Source organism: Pristis pectinata, chromosome 11 (genome assembly GCF_009764475.1).
Source record: "Pristis pectinata isolate sPriPec2 chromosome 11, sPriPec2.1.pri, whole genome shotgun sequence".
Taxonomy (NCBI): domain Eukaryota; kingdom Metazoa; phylum Chordata; class Chondrichthyes; order Rhinopristiformes; family Pristidae; genus Pristis; species Pristis pectinata.
Genome location: NC_067415.1, coordinates 28,520,520 through 28,539,729, shown reverse-complemented (window position 1 = coordinate 28,539,729; position 19,210 = coordinate 28,520,520). Strand labels below are relative to the sequence as shown.

At 39.3% G+C, this 19,210-nt stretch overlaps 1 protein-coding gene across 2 annotated transcripts in view; it reads left to right on the top strand.

Moving 5' to 3' along the window:
- The first annotated feature begins 256 nt into the window (after positions 1 to 256).
- nup58 (nucleoporin 58) overlaps positions 257 to 19,210 on the top strand; it is a 49,100-nt gene continuing 30,146 nt past the window's right edge. The window contains exons 1-7 of one of the 2 annotated variants that reach the window (XM_052026506.1): positions 257 to 682; positions 7,341 to 7,492; positions 12,485 to 12,520; positions 12,710 to 12,853; positions 14,076 to 14,210; positions 16,732 to 16,842; positions 18,757 to 18,787. In XM_052026506.1, coding sequence (XP_051882466.1) covers positions 615 to 682; positions 7,341 to 7,492; positions 12,485 to 12,520; positions 12,710 to 12,853; positions 14,076 to 14,210; positions 16,732 to 16,842; positions 18,757 to 18,787 — 677 coding nt within the window. In that variant the 5' untranslated portion in view covers positions 257 to 614. The remainder of the gene's footprint in view (positions 683 to 7,340; positions 7,493 to 12,484; positions 12,521 to 12,709; positions 12,854 to 14,075; positions 14,211 to 16,731; positions 16,843 to 18,756; positions 18,788 to 19,210) is intronic. The other variant, XM_052026507.1, reaches the window with a different exon arrangement.

Sequence of the window (19,210 nt, the reverse complement as noted above, 5' to 3'; positions counted from 1 at the left end):
TCCTGTACTCTTAATTCTACCTCTCTGGGTCATACAGTCATTGTCGCTTCATCATTTCTTTTTGCCCTACCTCAGTTTGCACTACAGTCTTTGAACCATTCTGTTGTTTTGCGCTTATCATTATAGTTATTGTTGTATTTATTATTACCATGTGTATTGTTTACCCCGTGAGCTCCATGCTAATGAACAATTTCATTGCACCCTGGTGCGCATAACAATAAACTAATCTAAATTTGAATCCATTTCCAAGCCTAAACCCACCTCCCAACTCCAAACAAGGCTGGTCCTCCAGTATCCCAGCAAGCCTCATCCGAAAGGTCGGCAACTTCCGGGAACCTTCACCGCCTGCTGAGGCGAACGGCAGGAAACCCGCCGAATCAATGATTAATTTAAAAAGAGCGAGCGGCGACTTTTGTGGCAGATCCATTTCGCCCGGATCCGACCGTGTTTTTTTGCAGATATCTTGCCCCCCAAGTCACGCCGGTTGCACGTTGTCCTCCGCCTGTTGGTGAGAGGTTTGCGGAGAGCGCAGCGCCGTCCGGTTTGCTCCGCTCCGGACCGGCCAGCGGGGACACGGAGGCGCCGTTGGGTGAGAGACCGCTAGCAGGGACGGAATGACGACCGGATTCGGGTTCGGCACTGCCGGCGCCACCACCGGCGGCTTCGCCCTCGGAGCTTCCAGGTACACGGTCACCGCATGGTTCCGGTGCGCGCCTGCTGCCCGCTGCAGGCCTCCTGAGCGGCATCAGGGACTGGCGGGTCAGATGTGTGGGCATCTAACTAAGGCGTGCATAAGATAGCACACGTCACGGATAATGCCAGTCGGTAAACACGTCGGGTATTTAAAACAAACGTGGGAGATACAGAACACATCTGGCAGCATCTCTGGGCCGATGAAAGCGGTGACCGTTTCAGGTCATTGACCATTCTTCTCCTCTTCCCACAGATGCTACCTGGCCTGCCGCAGTATTTTGGTTTGGTATTGCGCAAAAGTTATTGATGGTTGGTTTGAAAATCATCTTAAAATCAAAAGTAAACTTTAAAAAAATCTTAAATCCTTTGGATTAATACCTCAAACATTCTGGCACATTAAATCAGACTTTTCGAATTCGGTGGGTATGTGCAAACTATAGAACACTACAGCACAGAAAACAGGCCATTCGGCCCTTCTGGTCTGTGCCAAAACTTTGTTTCACTAGTCCCATTGACCTGCACCCAGTCCATAACCCTCTAGACCTCTCCCGTCCATGTAGCTATCCAATTTATTCTTAAAACTTGAGTGAGCCTGCATTTACCACATCAGATGGCAGCCTGTTCCACACTCCCGCCACTCTGAGTGAAGTAGTTCCCCCTAAACCTTTCCACTTTCACCCTAAAGCCATGTCCTTTTGTACCTATCTCTCCTAATCTAGGTGGAAAGAGCCTACTCGCATTTACTCTGTCTATACCCCTCATAATTTTGTAAACCTCTATCAAATCTCCCCTCATTCTTCTACGCTCCAAGGAATAAAGTCCTAACCTGTTCAATCTTTCCCTGTAACTCAACTCCTGAACAATGGAATGAAGATAATATTTTAAATGAATAGACTTGTCATTTAGATTTATTAGTATATTTAGTTCGTGCATTTGTCAAAGTTGAGTTTATTGTCATATGCATTAGTACATGTTATGACAGGCAATGAAAAACTTGCAGTAGCATCATAGACACGTAGCATTAGAGAGACAACATTCACAAGAAAAACATCAATTAAATTATACAAACATTTTATTCTGTGTAATTCTACAAAACAAAAAGATACTGGAAATTATCTAATGCTAATGAAACAAGGAAAGCTGGAAGCCTAAAATAAATAGAAACAGAAAATGTACAGGTTAAATGACCAGCTGTACACTGAAAGTATAATGGCAGCAGTCAGTACAAAAATTTACTCAAGGGCTGATGGGATGTTATGCTATATAATTGGAAGGCTGGGGTACTGAGGTAAATCTGTGAGTAGATCACATCTGAAGTTCTGTGTTGTTTTGGGTATGTTGGCTTAGGACAAAGTACCTTTTGTATTCATAAAATATTGAACAGGAGAACACAAGAACAGGCCCTTTGTCCCACCATGCCTTCGCTAACTATGATGCCAATCTAAACTAATCCCATCTACCTGTATTCCTATATTTCCTGCCTGTTGATGTGTTTGTATAATTGACTCTTTATTGTATCTGCTTCTGCCACCTCCCCTGGCTCCTCATTCCAGGCACCTACCATTCTCAGTGTAAAACAAAACTTGCCTCACGGATCTCCTCCTAAACCACCACCACCCCCCCCTCCTCCCACCGCATACAATCACAATACTGCAAATGTGGCCAGACTGAAGCAACTGCAATATGACTTCCCAACTTTAATATTCAGTGCCCTGACCTATGAAGACAAGCCTGCTATATGCCTTCTTTACTGCCACTTTCAGGGAATTGTGGAATTGCTCCCCAAGATCCCTCTGTACGTCAATGCTCTTAGGGTTCGCCCATTTACTGTACATTTTCCTCTTGCATTTGACCTCCCAAGAGGCATCACCTCATCATTGTCTGGATTAAATTCCATCTGCCATTTCTCCATCCAGATTTCCAACTGATCTATATCCTGGTGTATCCTTTGACATCTTCCTCATCCATAACTCCACCAATTTTAATGTCATCTGCAGATTTGCTGATCAGGTCACCTACATTTCCATCCACATCATTTATATATAATATAAATATTACGAACAACAGAGGTCCCAACATTGATCTTTGTAGAACACCACTGGTCACAGAAAAATTGAAGGAATTTGTCAAATGCTTTACTAAAGTCCATGTAAGCAACATCCACTGCCTTACCCTCATCAATCATCTTTTGTCACTTCCTCAAAAAAAACTCAAAATCAAATTTGTGAGAGAGGACCTGCCTTGCACAAAGCCATGCTGATTATCCTTGATAATATCATGCTAAATTCCCTAGCATATGGGAGATTAAAGGCCAAACTTATTACAAGTTACTGCTTTGAGCTTCAGGATATGGAGATAATTCTGAATTTTATTTTTCAGAATAAAATGTAAAGGCAGAAAAATAACCTATACAGGCCATTTTATTAATGTTGGTAAATATCAGTTGTACAGTGTTCTTTCAAATTAACAATGGCTATCAATCTTAAGGTTTAAAGAGATTGGATGAGAAGGAAGAAAGATCTGTGGTTAACAAAGATCTGAGGTTAACAAAGGAAATCAAGGAAAACATTAAACCTAAAACTAGAGCAAGCAAGCAAGGTGACAAAAGCAAGTAGAACATCGGAAGATTGGGAATTCTTAAGGAACTGGCAGTGTGAGATGAAAAACCTAATAAGGTGGGAGAAAATTGATTGTCAGAGTAAACGAGCAAGTAATGTCAAAATATAGAGTTTCTATGGATATGTATGTAGTTAAGGTAACTGTGGGATCCCTGAAGGGTGAGACTGCAGAATTAATAACAAGAAATGATAAATAATGTAAAGCAATAATTTGCATCAATCTTCACAGTGGAGGACACTGCAGATATCCTAAGGATGGGCTTGTTTCAAACAGCATGGAATAACGTGTAACAATTTCCATCATGAGGGACAAGGTATTAGAAAATCTAATGGGACTTAAGGCAGGCAAGCCACCAGAACCCAATGGCCTGCATCCATGGATTTAAAGGAAATGACTGCAGAGATAACAGGGCACTTGGTTTAAGATTTTCATAATTAACTGAATTCCAGGAGGATATTAATGGATTGACTCCCTTGATCATGAAAGAAGAGAGTCAAAAAGTGGGTAATTATAGACCATTTGGCATACCATTTGTTGTTCACAAGATGATTGAATCTACCATCAGGAAAAAAAAGTCACTTAGAGAAGCTGGATGTAATCAAACCAAGTCAACATCGTTTTATGAAAGGAAAATCAACTATGACAAATTCACTGGAATTCATTGAGAATGTGACAGGCAGAGTCTAGAGGGGAACCTGTAGATGTAGTACATTTGATAAGGTGCCACCTAAATGGCTGGTACACAAAATACTGCAATACTGGGAGAAGTGTGTTAACATGGAAGTGTGATAACATTGCTTATCACGTAAAAGACGAGAATCAGAATAAATGGATTTTTTTTTACAGGCTGGAAAAAAATTCCACAGTGGAGAGCTGCTGCTTTACAGCTTCAGTGACCCTGGATCAACTCTGACCTTGGGTGCTGTCTGTGTGGAGATTGCACATTTTCCCTGTGACCACATGGGTTTCCCCCAGGTCTCCTGGTTTCTTCTCATGTACCAGAGACGTGTGGGTTGATTGGTTAATTGTCTGCAGTTAATTGCTCCTATTTCAGGTGAATGATAGAATCGTGCGGAGTTGATGAAAATGTGGGGAGAATAAAATGAATTAGTGTAAATAGGTGTTTGATCATTGGCATGGACCTGAGTCAGAGGGCCTGTTTTTGAGCTGTATGACTATGATGTAACTAATGGAGTGCCACAAGTTCAGTTCTAGTCCCTCAAATTATTTATTATCTATTAATGACTTGGAGAAGGAGCAGGGAGTGTAAAGTATCCAAGATGACATTAAAATAGGTGGGAGTACATGCTGCAATTGTATAGATAGATTGTGTGTGGGTGAAAACTTGGCAAATAGAGTTTAGTGTAGGAAAGTGTGAGGCCATGCACTTCGGTGGGAGAAATCAAAAGGCAAACTAATAACGGACTGCAAATCAGTGGAATACAATGGGATCTAGGCTCTTTTGTGCATAAAACAAGGAAGTTAGCATGCAGGTACAGCAAATAGGCAAATGCTACGTTAGCTTTTATTGCAGGAGGGTTGGAGTTTAGACATTGAGGAGCATTGTTACAATTGTACAAGGTCTTGCCTGGAATACTGTGTACAGGTTTGGTCCCTGTATTTGAGAGAGCATGTACTAGCATTGGAGGCAGTTCAGGAGAGATTAACACTAGGCTTATTCCTGGGATGAGAGTTTTGTCCACTCACAAAGAGCTAAAAAATTTAGATCTGTATACTTTGGAGTTTAGGAAAATTTAAGAGGTGATCTTATTGAAACAAGTAAGATCCTAAGGGGGCATGACGGAGTAGATGTGATGTTTTCACTAGTGGGAGAGTTTCAAATAAGGGGACATACTAGACAAGGAGGCTGTCATTTAAAACTGGGGTGCATAGGAATTCCTTCTTGCAGGGGTTGTGAATCTCTGGAATTCCCTACCTGAGAATATTGTGGAGGCTGGATCACTGGAGGTATTTAAAGAACATTTTTGCTTTAAAGATCAGGGAATTGAGGCCTACATGGAATTGGCATAGAAGAAGAATGGAGCCATGGGATGATCAGTCATGGTCATATTGAATGGCAGGGTGGGCCTGAGGGGCTAGATGGTCTACTTTTTTTGTGTTCTTCTGTGTGGTCCATATGAGCATTCTTATTGACTACTCCTTATCATTTGTTTCTTGATGTCTCATTGGCCAATAGTGACTATGTAAAATGTTAGTGGTTTTAAACAATGTTGCTATACATCATGATGCTTTTGTCTCAAGCAATCTCATTGGCTGTAGGCAGGATTGTGATGATTATGAATCTGGATCAATGCTGTCAAATTGAGTCATGTGTCAGGTTTGTGTTTGAATGGGTACAATGTTGGCTGTCTCCCAACTGTTTGATTTGTTCACTTATTTTTTTTATTTCTGTACTGCTTGAGCTCCACTTGTTTATATCCTAGATCTCTGACATGTTTTTAATTGGCTGACTAACTTGGTTATCTGGTTTGTGGTCACCTTAGGATACTAATGGTGAATTAAGACACTTTTGAAATTCAATATGCTGGTTGGTCACTTGATTTTGGAGATGCTTTGCCACTTGTATGATGTAATGTTTACTTGTCACTTGGCAGTTCCGGATTGATTATTGTCAGGTCCTGCTGAAGGCCTGCAGATGTTGCTGCTTCATTATTGGAGGAATTGTGAAAGATGCACAGCACAGTAGGATCATCTACAACTAGTCTCTCTTCTGATGTTAGAGGAGAAGTCAATAATTATGTTTCTGATTGGTAATGGAAAGAGCAAAACAATTGAACTGATTCATCTCAAGAACAAATAACGTCTTAAAAAGAATTTAATGGATTTATTGGCAAGCTGGTTGTATTCACGGTAGAATCACAGAAAAAGTAGGTGTATTACTGATAATGGAGAGAGCTTGTTCAGCTTTTCCAAAATACTTTCGAATGTACTTTCTGGATTGTCCTGTTAGGTGAAGTGATTTGCTGTTCTCATAAACTTAATGATTGGAGCAAATCTATAATCTGATATCAGGCTCCAGTCTTCCATTAGTTGCAGATGTTTCAAGATCTTTTGGGAGTTTCTCTGTGCTGGAACAGGTAGTGACAAAAGATGGGCTGCCATTTAGGTGTAACAATTTTGAAAAAATCCACTAAATTACATTTGATTTCAGTGAAGAATTGGTGGCAATATACTCGTCTGGGGTGCTCTGTTGTGTTTTTTTGATTTAGCCCATACCAATTGTACAACAATCTATTTTGTTCTTTGATCACATTGTAGTTAATTAATAGGAGCTGAATAGTAGAGGATGTGCTCACGGTGGAAGCAGTTTGAGGGTTTGGACTTTACAATGCAGTTGTGCAATTTATTGTTATTAATGGCTACTCTTGTCATAACCACTTTTCTGTTTGACAACAAATGACAAGTGAAATATTGGACAAACCGTATTCATTTCTTTTTTTCTTGATTCTAACTTTTTATTGTTTTTCCTGTTTGTCCAACAATGCTTCTCGTTGTCTTGTCCTTTCCCTAATTCTTTTATCATATTTTCCTGACTGATGTTCTTTTGTATAGTAAAAGACTATTTTGTGTTTTTAACAATTTGCAGATCAACCATTGATTTCATTTGATTGGGACATCTGTTGGTTCCTACCTTTATCCTGATGTTTGTTTTTATGTTTGATTTTTTTTTCATTCTGCAGAAGTATTCTTGAAATTAACCTTTTTTTTGAAATAGTGGTGAACTTCTAACATTTTTCTATTTATTGTTTTGCTTTCCCAGAATTTGCAGTTTTTGTTAATGTGTAGTATTTTTCTTATGCATTCTCTATCATCTGTATAATGCAGTAATCATTGTAGAATATGCATTCTCAACAAACAGCTGTGTAAATCCATGCCTCCCTCAGATTGTTCATAAGATACAAAGATGATTTGGAGCAGTGTATGAACCAATGTGATGTGATATATATATATATATAATAAAAATTTAGCCTTATGATTACCAACCATTTTCCTCCATTTTGTTACAGCAATCCTAGTGGTACCGGAGGATTTAATTTTGGAAATCTTGGTACCACTGCTGCAACCACAACCACAACTGCATCTACTTTTGGAGGCCTTGGTGGTGGACTGTTTGGACAGAAGCAAACTACTGGATTCTCATTTGGCTCCACGTCAACAGGTAGACTACATTTCTAAAGGCAGATTTTATTTATTCTCTAAATTTATGCTCCTCTGTTGTAAGGCAACTTTTATGTAACACAAAACAGAAAGATTGCTGCTTTTGTAGGAAATGTGTGTCACAAAGAACATTATTGTTCAAAATATATAGGTGTGTTTTCATTCAAAATCATCCTGGCAATCTTTGGTGGTGTTAATTTTATATTTATCCTATTGGTCTGTCCATTCTTGGCTTTCCACGTTTGCTCAGCTCAACCTGAAATTTGCTCAAATTCCTTTATGGCTTCAGTGATTCAAGGAAGAATGTATGAAGATAAGATTTTGGTCTTGCATGAGACTCAAGTAGATAGAATAACAAAAGGTTCTGACATTCCAAAGTCCCCCAGAGAAATCAGTGGAGCAGAGATCTGTTTGAAGACAGTCCCATTATTGTGATCTTAGAGGGAAGAGACCATTTGTTTCCTTCCACCCCCTGCCTGTTTCATTTTCAACCATTTACAATAGCAGGTGTTGGAATTCTGAAATAAAAACAAATGCTAAAAAAAACGTGAAGTCAGGCAGCATCTGTGGACATGAACACAGAGTCCCATGCCTCCTTTTAACTATTATTGTAGTCTGTTATGAGTGGTTAGAGTTCCATACAGTAAATTGGGGAGAAATGAAAGAGCACATCTTGTATACAACATAGAACATAGAACACTACAGCACAGTACAGGCCCTTCGGCCCACAATGTTGTGCTGACGTTTTATCCTGCTCTAAGATCCATCAAACCCTTCCCTCCCACATCACGCCCCCCCATTTCTGTAGCATTGTATGGGATACTGCCAAGATAAGGTGATAACATAATAAGGAAGTGGTTATAGGACCACTTCCTTCAGAATATAGGAGGAAAAAGGAGATGTAGAGTAGGAACAATCAAGATCCATGGTGGAAAAGAATGATGGCTGTAGTATAGGGGACACATTTCTGAAGTGTTGTAACAGATGGTATTGTGAGAATAAATAAGACAGAACTAGAAACTGGTAGAAGGGAATGGCCTCTGCATGTTCTAATGAAATAATTTCAATTTCTGGCATAATATTAAAACACAACATATGGAGATCCACAAAGCACCCCTAAAACAAGTTGAAATACTTGGAAACAACAGTCAAATATGTCAAAAATGTTCACAGAAAGTTGGGCAAGATCTACAAAAGCAAGCTAAATAATAAGCCATTTGTCAACACTCCTGAATACTCAATAGCCTTGCATACAAGCAGGCTTCCTACCAACACTTTGCTAGTGGTGTCAGGTCTGGATATTATGAAAGGAAATTAAATGGCAACTGAAATCGGGAGCGAGTTGAGAGTGATAGGAAAAGACAACATTAACAATGTTATCAGATAATAAATAAAGATCCATTCAACTTTGTATTATGTCAAGAGACAACAAATAGTGATTTGGGCACCTGATAAGGCAGAGGCCAAATGTTCTCCTGCAGAGTTTGTCGAAAGAAATGAATATAGTGCAAAAGACTCTATGCACACACTAGAGAAATGATAGAGTCAGAAGGCCTCATTGTGCAACAAACAACTGAAAAGATGACACTGTAAGGTAGAAACACTGGAAAAGAAGAACTTGATATGTTGGATCAGCCCATACTAACCCTTGTGGTTAGTATGAACATGTCATTTGTTGATCAGCCAAGTCATCCTGGCACTGTGATGGTGGAGGGAGGTTGGGAGGCAGATAAAACCCTGCCCACAAAATTGCTAGGTCATGCTGCATGAACTTTGACTCTAAAGACTTCTAAATAAGATGCAAAAACTTCCTTTTAAAAAAAACTATTAAAATGAATAAATTAAAGTAAAAGAGTTAAACATTTATTGAAACTCAGTTATTTTAAAAAATGTTAAATAAGATTCCTAAATCTGCATACAAGTATTTCAGTGTAATTTAGTCAATATATTATAAAATATGACTTTTGTTTTCCATTTAGTGCTTATGACTATGATATTGTGGCTATTACTGAGACATGGCTGACGTCAGGGCAGGAGTCGATATTGAATATTCCTGGTTTTCGGTGTTTTAAGAGGGATAGGGAAGGGGGGAGAAGAGGAGGAGGGGTGGCGATACTAGTCAGGGACACTATTACGGCTGTGGAAAGGATGGATGTTGTAGAAGGATCATCTCTAGAGTCTGTATGGGTGGAAGTAAGGAACAAGAAAGGAGCAGTTACTCTACTAGGAGTATTCTATAGGCCCCCCGGTAGCAGTAGAGATATAGAGGAGCAGATTGGCAGGCAGTGTTTGGAGAGAAGCAAAAATAACAGGGTTGTTATAATGGGAGACTTCAACTTCCCAAATATAGACTGGAACCTGCTTAGTGCCAAAGGTTTAGATGGGACGGAATTTGTTAAATGTGTCCAGGAGGGATTCCTGACGCAGTATGTTGACAGGCCGACTAGAGGGAATGCCATGCTAGATCTAGTTTTAGGAAATGAACCGGGACAGGTGAAGGATCTATTGGTGGGTGAGCATTTGGGGGACAGTGACCATTGCTCCATAACCTTTAAAATTGTCATGGACAGGTGCAGAGAGGACAAGAAGATATTTAATTGGGGAAGGGCAAACTATGAGGCTATAAGGAGAGAACTTGGGAGTGTAAAGTGGGATGTCCTTTTTGAAGGAAAATGTACCATGGAGATGTGGTCGATGTTCAGGGATCTTATGCAGGATGTTAGGGATAAATATGTCCCGGTGAGGCAGAGAAAGAATGGCAGGGTGAAGGAGCCGTGGGTGACGAGAGAGGTTGAACGACTAGTTAGGGAGAAGAAGGTAGCATACATAAGTTATAAGCAGTAAAGTTCAGACAGGGCCAGTGAGGAATATAGAGTAGCGAGGAAGGAACTTAAGAAAGGGCTGAGGAGAGCTAGAAGGGGACATGAAAAGGCATTGGCTAGTAAGGTTAAGGAAAATCCCAAGGCCTTTTTCACCTACGTGAAGGGTAGGAGGATGGCAAGGGTAAAGGTAGGTCCAATTAAAGACAAAGGTGGGAGAATGTGCCTGGAGGCGGCGGAAGTGGGAGAAGTTCTCAATGAATACTTCTCTTCGGTATTCACCAAGGAGAGGGGTCTTGATGACGCGGAAGGGAGTGCTGGTAAGGGTAATGTTCTCGAGGTTGTAGATATCAAGAGAGAGGATGTGTTGAAGTTGTTAGATAATATCAAGACGGATAAATCTCCGGAGCCTGACGGGATTTTCCCCATGCTGCTCCGAGAGGCGAGGGAGGAGATTGCTGAACCGCTGGTAAGGATCTTTGAGTCCTCGTTGTCCACAGGGATGGTGCCGGAGGATTGAAGGGTGGCGAATGTTGTTCCCTTGTTCAAAAAAGGTAGTAGGGATAATCCAGGGAATTACAGACTGGTGAGCCTTACGTCTGTGGTGGGTAAGCTGTTAGAAAGGATTCTAAGGGATAGGATCTATGAACACCTGGAGAATAATGGACTGATTAGGGACAGCCAGCATGGATTTGTGAAGGGAAGATCTTGCCTCACAAGCCTGATAGAGTTCTTTGAGGAGGTGATGAGGAAGATTGATGAGGGGAGTGCAGTGGATGTGGTCTATATGGATTTTAGTAAGACATTTGATAAGGTACCTCATGGTAGGCTTCTTCAGAAGGTCAGAGGCCAAGGGATCCAGGGAAGTTTGGCTGTGTGGATTAGGAATTGGCTTGCCTGTAGAAAGCAGAGGGTTGTGGTGAAAGGAGTGCTCTCGGATTGGAGGGCAGTGACTAGGGGTGTCCCACAGGGCTCGGTTCTGGGAGGTCTACTTTTTGTAATATTTATAGATGACTTAGATGTGGGGGTGGAAGGCTGGGTTAGTAAGTTTGCGGACGACACTAAGATCGGCGGTGTTGTGGATAGTGTGGAGGGCTGTCGGAGCTTACAGAGGGATATTGATAGGATGCAGAGCTGGGCTGACAAGTGGCAGATGGAGTTCAATCTGGAGAAGTGTGAGGTGATACACTTTGGAAGGACAAACTCCAGGGCAGAGTACAGGGTAAATGGCAAGGGATCTGGGGGTTCATATTCACAGTTCACTGAAAGTTGCCTCACAGGTGGATAGAGCAGTTAAGAAGGCCTATGGGATGTTAGCTTTCATAAGTCGCGGGATTGAGTTTAAGAGCCGCGAAGTGATGATGCAGCTTTACAAAACTCTAGTTAGACCACACTTAGAGTACTGTGTTCAGTTTTGGTCGCCGCATTATAGGAAGGATGTGGAGGCGTTGGAGACAGGGAGATTTACCAGGATGCTGCCTGGATTAGAGCGTATGGAATATGAGGAGAGGCTTAAGGTGCTAGGGCTTTATTCACTGGAAGGGAGGAGGATGAGGGGAGACATGATAGAGGTATATAAAATATTGAGAGGAATAGATAGAGTAGACAGCCAGCGCCTCCTTTCCAGGGCACCAATGCTCAAGACGAGAGGGCATGGCTTTAAGGTTATGGGTGGGAGGTTCAGGGGAGATGTCAGGGGGAGGTTTTTCACCCAGAGAATGGTTGGTGCATGGAATGCACTACCTGGGGTGGTGGTGGAGGCAGATACATTGGACAGGTTCAAGAGTTTGTTGGATAGGCACATGGAGGAATGTGAGATAGGGGGATATGTGGGAGGAAAGGTTTGGATAGTGTGAGGGTGGTCTGATGGACGGCCTAACATGGTGGGCCGAAGGGCCTGTTTTGTGCTGTATGGTTCTATGGTATATAAACATTTATTGAATTATTATATCTTGGAATTACAAGAGAAAAAACAGTAAGTTAAGTCTTAAAATAATTACTGATTGCTAAACATACATTTTGGGAAAGCTTGGCATTCCATTCCTGGTTTGTCCTGGATTAATGACTTTAGCTATATAATGATGGACTGATATTAACATCCTGAGATTAAGGAAAGAGAAGAATACAGTTTCCTAACTCAATTACTTTTGTTCTTTTTTTTCCATAAATTATAGGAACTACAACAGCAGCAACTACAGGATTAACCTTGGGTAAGTCTGATTAAGTGGCCAAAAGATTTGATATGCAAATCAGGAGAATGTAAGAAAATGATTCTCAAGTACAATTTATTAATGTGTTTTATTTAAATATAGTTTGTCTTTAAAGTTATCAAGTCATTCTTAATTTGTATTGTAAAATTATTATTTGTTGCATTTGACCAAGTTAAATTTATTTCCTAGGAGCACCTGCAACTACAACTTCAACTGGTTTTGGTTTAGGGTTCAGTAAACCAGCTGGTTCAGCAACACCTTTTGCAATGCCTGTTGCACCTTCTGCAACAGGAGGACTGTGTCTTTCATCTGCACTGCCAACATCTACAGCAGGTATGTTTGAATTCTGTCTCTTGTTGTTCCATCTCCTCAGATTGAGAGATTTATGTACTGTCGATCTATTGTGCTGAATCATAAGGCAGTATTTTCCTGGCATCAGGATATCTGTGATGTATATTTTAAAAAAAACAGAAGTTGCTGAAAATACTCAGTTGGGCATCTGTGACAAGAGAAAAAGGGTTAATATTTTGGGTCATAGACCCTTTGTCTTTGAACTGAAACATTAACCTTTTTTCCCCACAGATGCTAATTGACCTGCTGAGTGTTTCCAGCGTCTGCAGTGTTTTTGATATCCATGAAACATATAATACACTTTTTTAATATGTGTAGATGTTTTATGTAAACTATTATGTTAAGATTTATTTCAGCATGAAGAAATACTTGGTTGCAGAGATTTTTTTTGAAGAGAAATTATGGGATCTCTTGTTGAAAATGATTAACTGAAACTTTGTGCTTTATAAATTAAGACATAATAATAGCAGCAAGCAATACTAATTTGAAATAAGTCAGTTTAATGTATGTTAAGAGTCTGAATTTTATGGTGGAAAGAGTGTAACTTGTAAAAATGCAAAAAGGCAAGCAATTCCAAATTCAACTAATTCACTTTATTTGTGTTACAAATTCTTTCACCAGTTTCAAAGAGACATTGTACTTCTCAACAATGCAAACACAACATGAAGTAACATGATTCTTTGATTGTCTAGCACATTACATCATAAAACAATGATTACGCAGCTGGTTTATTTCCATGGAATTCTTGCACCCCTAACAATCCAGCCATTTGGCTGGGCATCTAGAACAGCCTTACCAATAACTAGTCTGGTAGCATGCATAACTGTTGGATGGCAACTGAAGCAAGCTGGGTGGGAGAGTTTTCTGTCACCCTTCATAATTTTGTGCAGCTTTGAGTGGGATTCATTTCTGCACGTAGCTTATCCTTAAGTAAATATAAAGTATATTGCGCAGCCACTTGATGTAAGTTGGATGCAACTGTGATCCATATTACATATACATTTAAATTAAGCATGAGAAAGTGAGGACTGTGGAAACCCTTTAAAAGTTAATTTACTTCATAGATATCACCTACACTTAGATGAGATTTTGTGTGATCGGAAATGTATAGTAATATTTGATGTTGCAGGGTAAGCCTTGTGAAAATCAAATAAGTTGTTTTGAGATTGTTTTCTTCATAATTTATTTACTTGGTTGCATGCAGGTTCTACAGGATTTGCATTAAATTTGGGCGGAACCCCTGCTTCCACTGCATCAGTACCCACGGGCCTGACTTTGGGGGGGGCTTTGACTGGTTTAGGTGGCACTCTCTTTCAAGGTACAAGTGCCTCAACTGCAGGTAAGAGATATTATTGACTGATGAAGTTCTTGTAATTTTATGTCCATCTATGTGCAGATATATAGCAATTGATGCTGAAAATATGTCATGGGTTTCCAGATCTGATTAGAACTGGCAAAATTAACCATATTTACTGTGAGGAAGGATAGGCAGTTGAAAGGGCAAAATTGCAGTCAGTTGGATGGGCTGAAGTATGTCTAATATGAGAAGTATCAGGAATAAGGGTGATGAAGTTGGAGCATGGATAAGTGCATGGAACTATGCCATTGTGGCCATTACAGAGACTTGGCTGTCACAAGGACAGGAATGGCTGCTGGATATTCTGGGGTTTAGATGTTTCTCCAAAAGATAGTTATGAAAAGTGTTGTGATTTTAAAATTAATTTGATTGCATAATTTGGAATTCCATTTTCTCCATAAAAAGTGAAATTTCAATGCTATGAATGCTGCCATTTACTGTAACATATTAATTAATGAAAATGTCATGAGTAGTTGCCCCATATCTCACTGGAGGTTCATTTTCCTCATGCTTCACTTGGTAGTATTCTCATCACCTGAGAGAATACTTGCTCCAAAGCTTAATTCATCTGGGCAAGTAGTCTCCTCCAATGAGATTTCCATATACCACCAGCCAAGTTCCTCCTGAACATCACAAGTGACCTGTGTGCAGCCTTTGTCACTGTCAATCATGTCATAAATCTTCAAAGCCTCTCCTCCATTATTCATCTTGGTTTCAGTCTTCATTATAGAAAAACCAACAATGGTTTGCCTTCCCATACAAGGATAGATTCCTACCACCTTCAGGAATCTATCCTTGAAACATCCTTATGCTCTCCCTCTGACTGCATTCAAAAACTATATATGGTTTCGTTTGCCAACAGAACCCAACTTTTCTTCATACCTCCATTGCCTGATACATTTCATCCATTTTTAGATGAGCAGAAATTTCCTAGAGTCAAATATTGGACAGATAATTGGTATTGGCCTCCATCACAAACTCCTTTCCTTAAATGAAAACCGAAAACCAAAAACAAAAACTATGGATGCTGGAAATTTTAAACAGAAAATGCTGATAATACTCAGCAGGTCAGGCTGGATCTTTGGGATGAGAAACAGCTAACATTCCTGGTCGAAGACTGTCAGAGCTGGGAAAGAGACAAAAGAAGCTTGTTAAGCTGTTGGGAAGGGAGGGGGGAGGGGGAAGATACCTGTGCCACTATGTTACCTGTCTTATTACAAATGTTGCATGCATCAGTGAGTACGGATAGGCAGGCAGGGACTGTGGATATTATCTCAAGTGGCAGGTCATTTCTGGGTATACCTAGACCAATAATAGAAATTTATTGCACATACGAAAGCCATTTGGCCCATGTCCATGTTGGCCAAAAACTGATATGTTATTCCCACTTTGGATATCTTGGTCCATGAGATGAGAGTTTCTGTCTCTGCTTTCCTTTCGAGCAGTGAGTTCCAGGACCTGACCATAATTTACAGCTTTATAAAACACTTGTTAGGCTGCTGCTGGAGTACAGTGTACAGTTCTGGTTGCTACAGTATAGGAAGGACATGATTGTAACTTGAGAGGGTGCAGAGGAGATTTGCAGAATGTTCTCTGGGATGGAGCATTTCAGTTAGTAGGAGAGAATGGATAGGTTAGGTCTGTTTTCCTTGTCAGGAAGGAGGCTGTCAGGGGACCTAGAGGTATGCAAAATCACGAGGAACATAAGGTAGGTAGTAGGAAACTTTTCCTCATAGCAGAAGTATTTAAAAACTTGAGCACATTGGTTTGAGGTGATATGCAAGGTTCAGAGGGGATTTGAGGAAGAATGTTTTCACCCAAAGGGTGACTTGAATCTGGAACACCCTGCTTCAGTGGGTGGTGAAGTCGGGTATGCTCAAAACATTTAAGAAATATCCAGACAAGCACTGAATAACACAAAATCTACTAGAGGAACTCAGCGGGTCAAGCAGCATCTGTGAGGGGAAAGGAGTTGTTGACATTTCGGGTCGAAGGATGTGAATAGCCAGGCATAAAAGGCTACGGACCAAGTGCTGATACATGGTATTTGTATAGATAGGTACTTGATGGTCAGCATAGAAGTGCATGTTTCTGTGCTGTATGATCCTCTGATTCTTAATTTTTATTTCTTTCAACTCTCCTCTAATCCTTCTAATTAAATTAAATCTGTTTTCCCTTGGTTACTGACTAAGGGAAGCAAAATGTAGCCATGGCAAGTAACAACTTGAATGGGAGAGAGAAGGAGGTTGACTAAGGGCAAAGATATTCAAAACAAGTGTGTTTGTTTGAAAACTAGTATTTGTTCTAGATTTATTTCCTCATTGTTCAGTATTCTGTCATGGCTGTATAATGATTGGAGTAATTGAAAGCAAATTATCATTTCATGTTTTAATTTGTTTTGTGCATTTCATAGTTTTTGAAATGATTACAAATAAAATGAATGTTTATTAACTTTGACATAATTCAGTGATTTTTGTTTTTTTTGTTTCTCTCTCAACTTTAGGACTTGGACAATCACTAGGTTTAAATCTTGGTGTATCTACAGTTGCTCCAACCACTACAGCTAGTGAAGGACTTGGTGGTATAGACTTCAGTGGATCTTCTGATAAGAAAAGTGAGTACTCTCTTAGAATTTCATGTATGAACTTACTTGCTGCTGAAGTAACAATACCTATTCTAAGATGCAAACTTCATATTGTTTCTTGGACATCAGATAAAAGTTTCTCCACTTGGATTATATTACATTGCCATGAAGTAAACTTTCGGGAAGAGGCTATCAATAACTTGCTGTCAAATTCCAACAAGATAAATTGAGTACAATACAGTAGAATATTAGAAGAAGTTGTTTTCTACAAGGTTGAGTCTTAATTCTGAGATTAAGCCACAGGAAACTATCTGCCATTCACGCTCAAAATTGTTTCATTGAGATTACTTATTTTTCTAGAAATCCAGTGAGTACAAGCAATCTTAGTATCACTCCTTGTATGACAGTTTTAGGAATCCAGCTACCAGATCTACACTGCCCACAAAACAGATATATTCAACCTTGGTACAATGATCAAAGTTGTACAGAGTTGTTTAGGAGTGAATGGTCAAACTCTGTACAACAGCAGCGAGACTTTGTTACTGTTGTAGTCAATACCACTAGAGTGAGAGACAACATATGATTTGCTTTGCCAACTGCTTGCTGCATGTGCAAGTTAATTTCGTGCATTTCATGTACCAGTATGCAAACAATTACTTATTTCTCAATAATTATGAAATTTTCTAAATAGCTATTCAATCTAGCAAAATAAATAACCATATATTTTCACATGCCTCATATGCCGCACTATAAATGGTTCTCTTACTCTGGTTCTGTATGCTTTTATTTTGGTTCACTTGTATTTTCTCTGATCACCTTTTATTTCTTCAGTCTCATTTTTGGTGATCTCTATTGTGGTGATAAAGCAAGCTCCCAATGAAGTTGGTGCCAAATTGAGGCCACCCCTATGAGTTAGGAGGGATCAGGCTGTATCTGAGTTCTTTACAATAGTAGAAATAGATTGAGATCATACATGTTACAGATGGATGTGGCATGGACAACTGAACAATCATACTGGCAAAGAAGTCTACTGACTTCTTTGAGGGGACTGTGAAAGGGGCTGTGAAGATTGTTTAAAGAGCTGATTATAATAGAATAAATAAGCAAAGGTAGTGGAAAACTTCCCTGAACAAAACTTAAGTTTCAAAATTACTTGCAAAGAAACCATACATTTGTAGAGAAGGGCTGGTTTGAATTATGACCATTAAGAAGAGCCAGTTTTCTGCTGTTTCCATTATTAATATTATTCAAAATTCATTTAAAGAGGCACTAACCATATGGCACTTTAACATCTTAAATCTGCATTTTAAAAAATGTATACATTTGTGATAGAATGTCTTTGCAAAGTCACATTTTACTTGCCCCTCATAACCACCACACAAAAAAAAATGGGTGTCTTAGATAAGATTTTGTTTATTTTCTTGAAACTGAATTATATCATAGTAACAATACCTCCTCCAGTGCTGAGGTACAACATTATTTTGAAACTATTTTGTCAGGGAAAAAACTAGAACTTACTTGCTCTGTTCTTTTCTTGTTTGTATAACTAAGATTTTAGATGAATGAATAACATTTGGAAGAAAAATAACTGTGGACAGTGAAAATTTTAAAACTCATTCTTAATGCAGACAATTATAAGATGTATAATTAATTTCTGTAACTAAGAGATTGAAGCATTTTGTGTATGGGAGTAGGTACATACAAGGCACTTCTACAATTTCTACATTATTGACATACAGACACGTGTAACAGACAACATGAAAAGGTTGCATTCCATTGACTGCCCTGTTCTTGTATTAAAATGAAATTGCTTGGCTGTTTGGTTTCTTATGTAGGGGAGTTGATTGTATTATTCTCCCTGACATTTTTCTAATTATTAATGTCCAGTGTTCATTTTAAAAATAGCATTGAGGCATTAATCTTTACCAAATTTGTCCTTCACAGATGATAAATGTTCAACTGGAAATAGACCCGAGTAAGTAAGTGTTTGGGTGTATGTCTGTCTGTATTGTTTGTAAGCAAAACCTGAGTAGCCTATACAATTAATTAACTTTTAAAGATTATCAGTGCTTTTGGTATTAATTAGCCTTGGAAAAAGATCTCATTAAGCTAGTTTTATTTCTCTCGTTTTATGATACTAATGTCATTAAAAAGTACAGTTTTCTTGGAGTTAAAGCATTAATTAAAAGTGTACAGATACAAAGTTGTCAGATAGAATCTGTAAATATAATTATTATAGAACTCCATTTATCTTGGTAAGCCAATGTTCAAAACAATAACCAACTGTAGTAAAGAGAGAATTTCACAGGAGTAAATGGAACAGAATCAGGTTAGTAGGACTATTTCTTTGACAGAAATAGAACAAAAATGGAGGATATGATGTGTCTTTGCTGTTGAA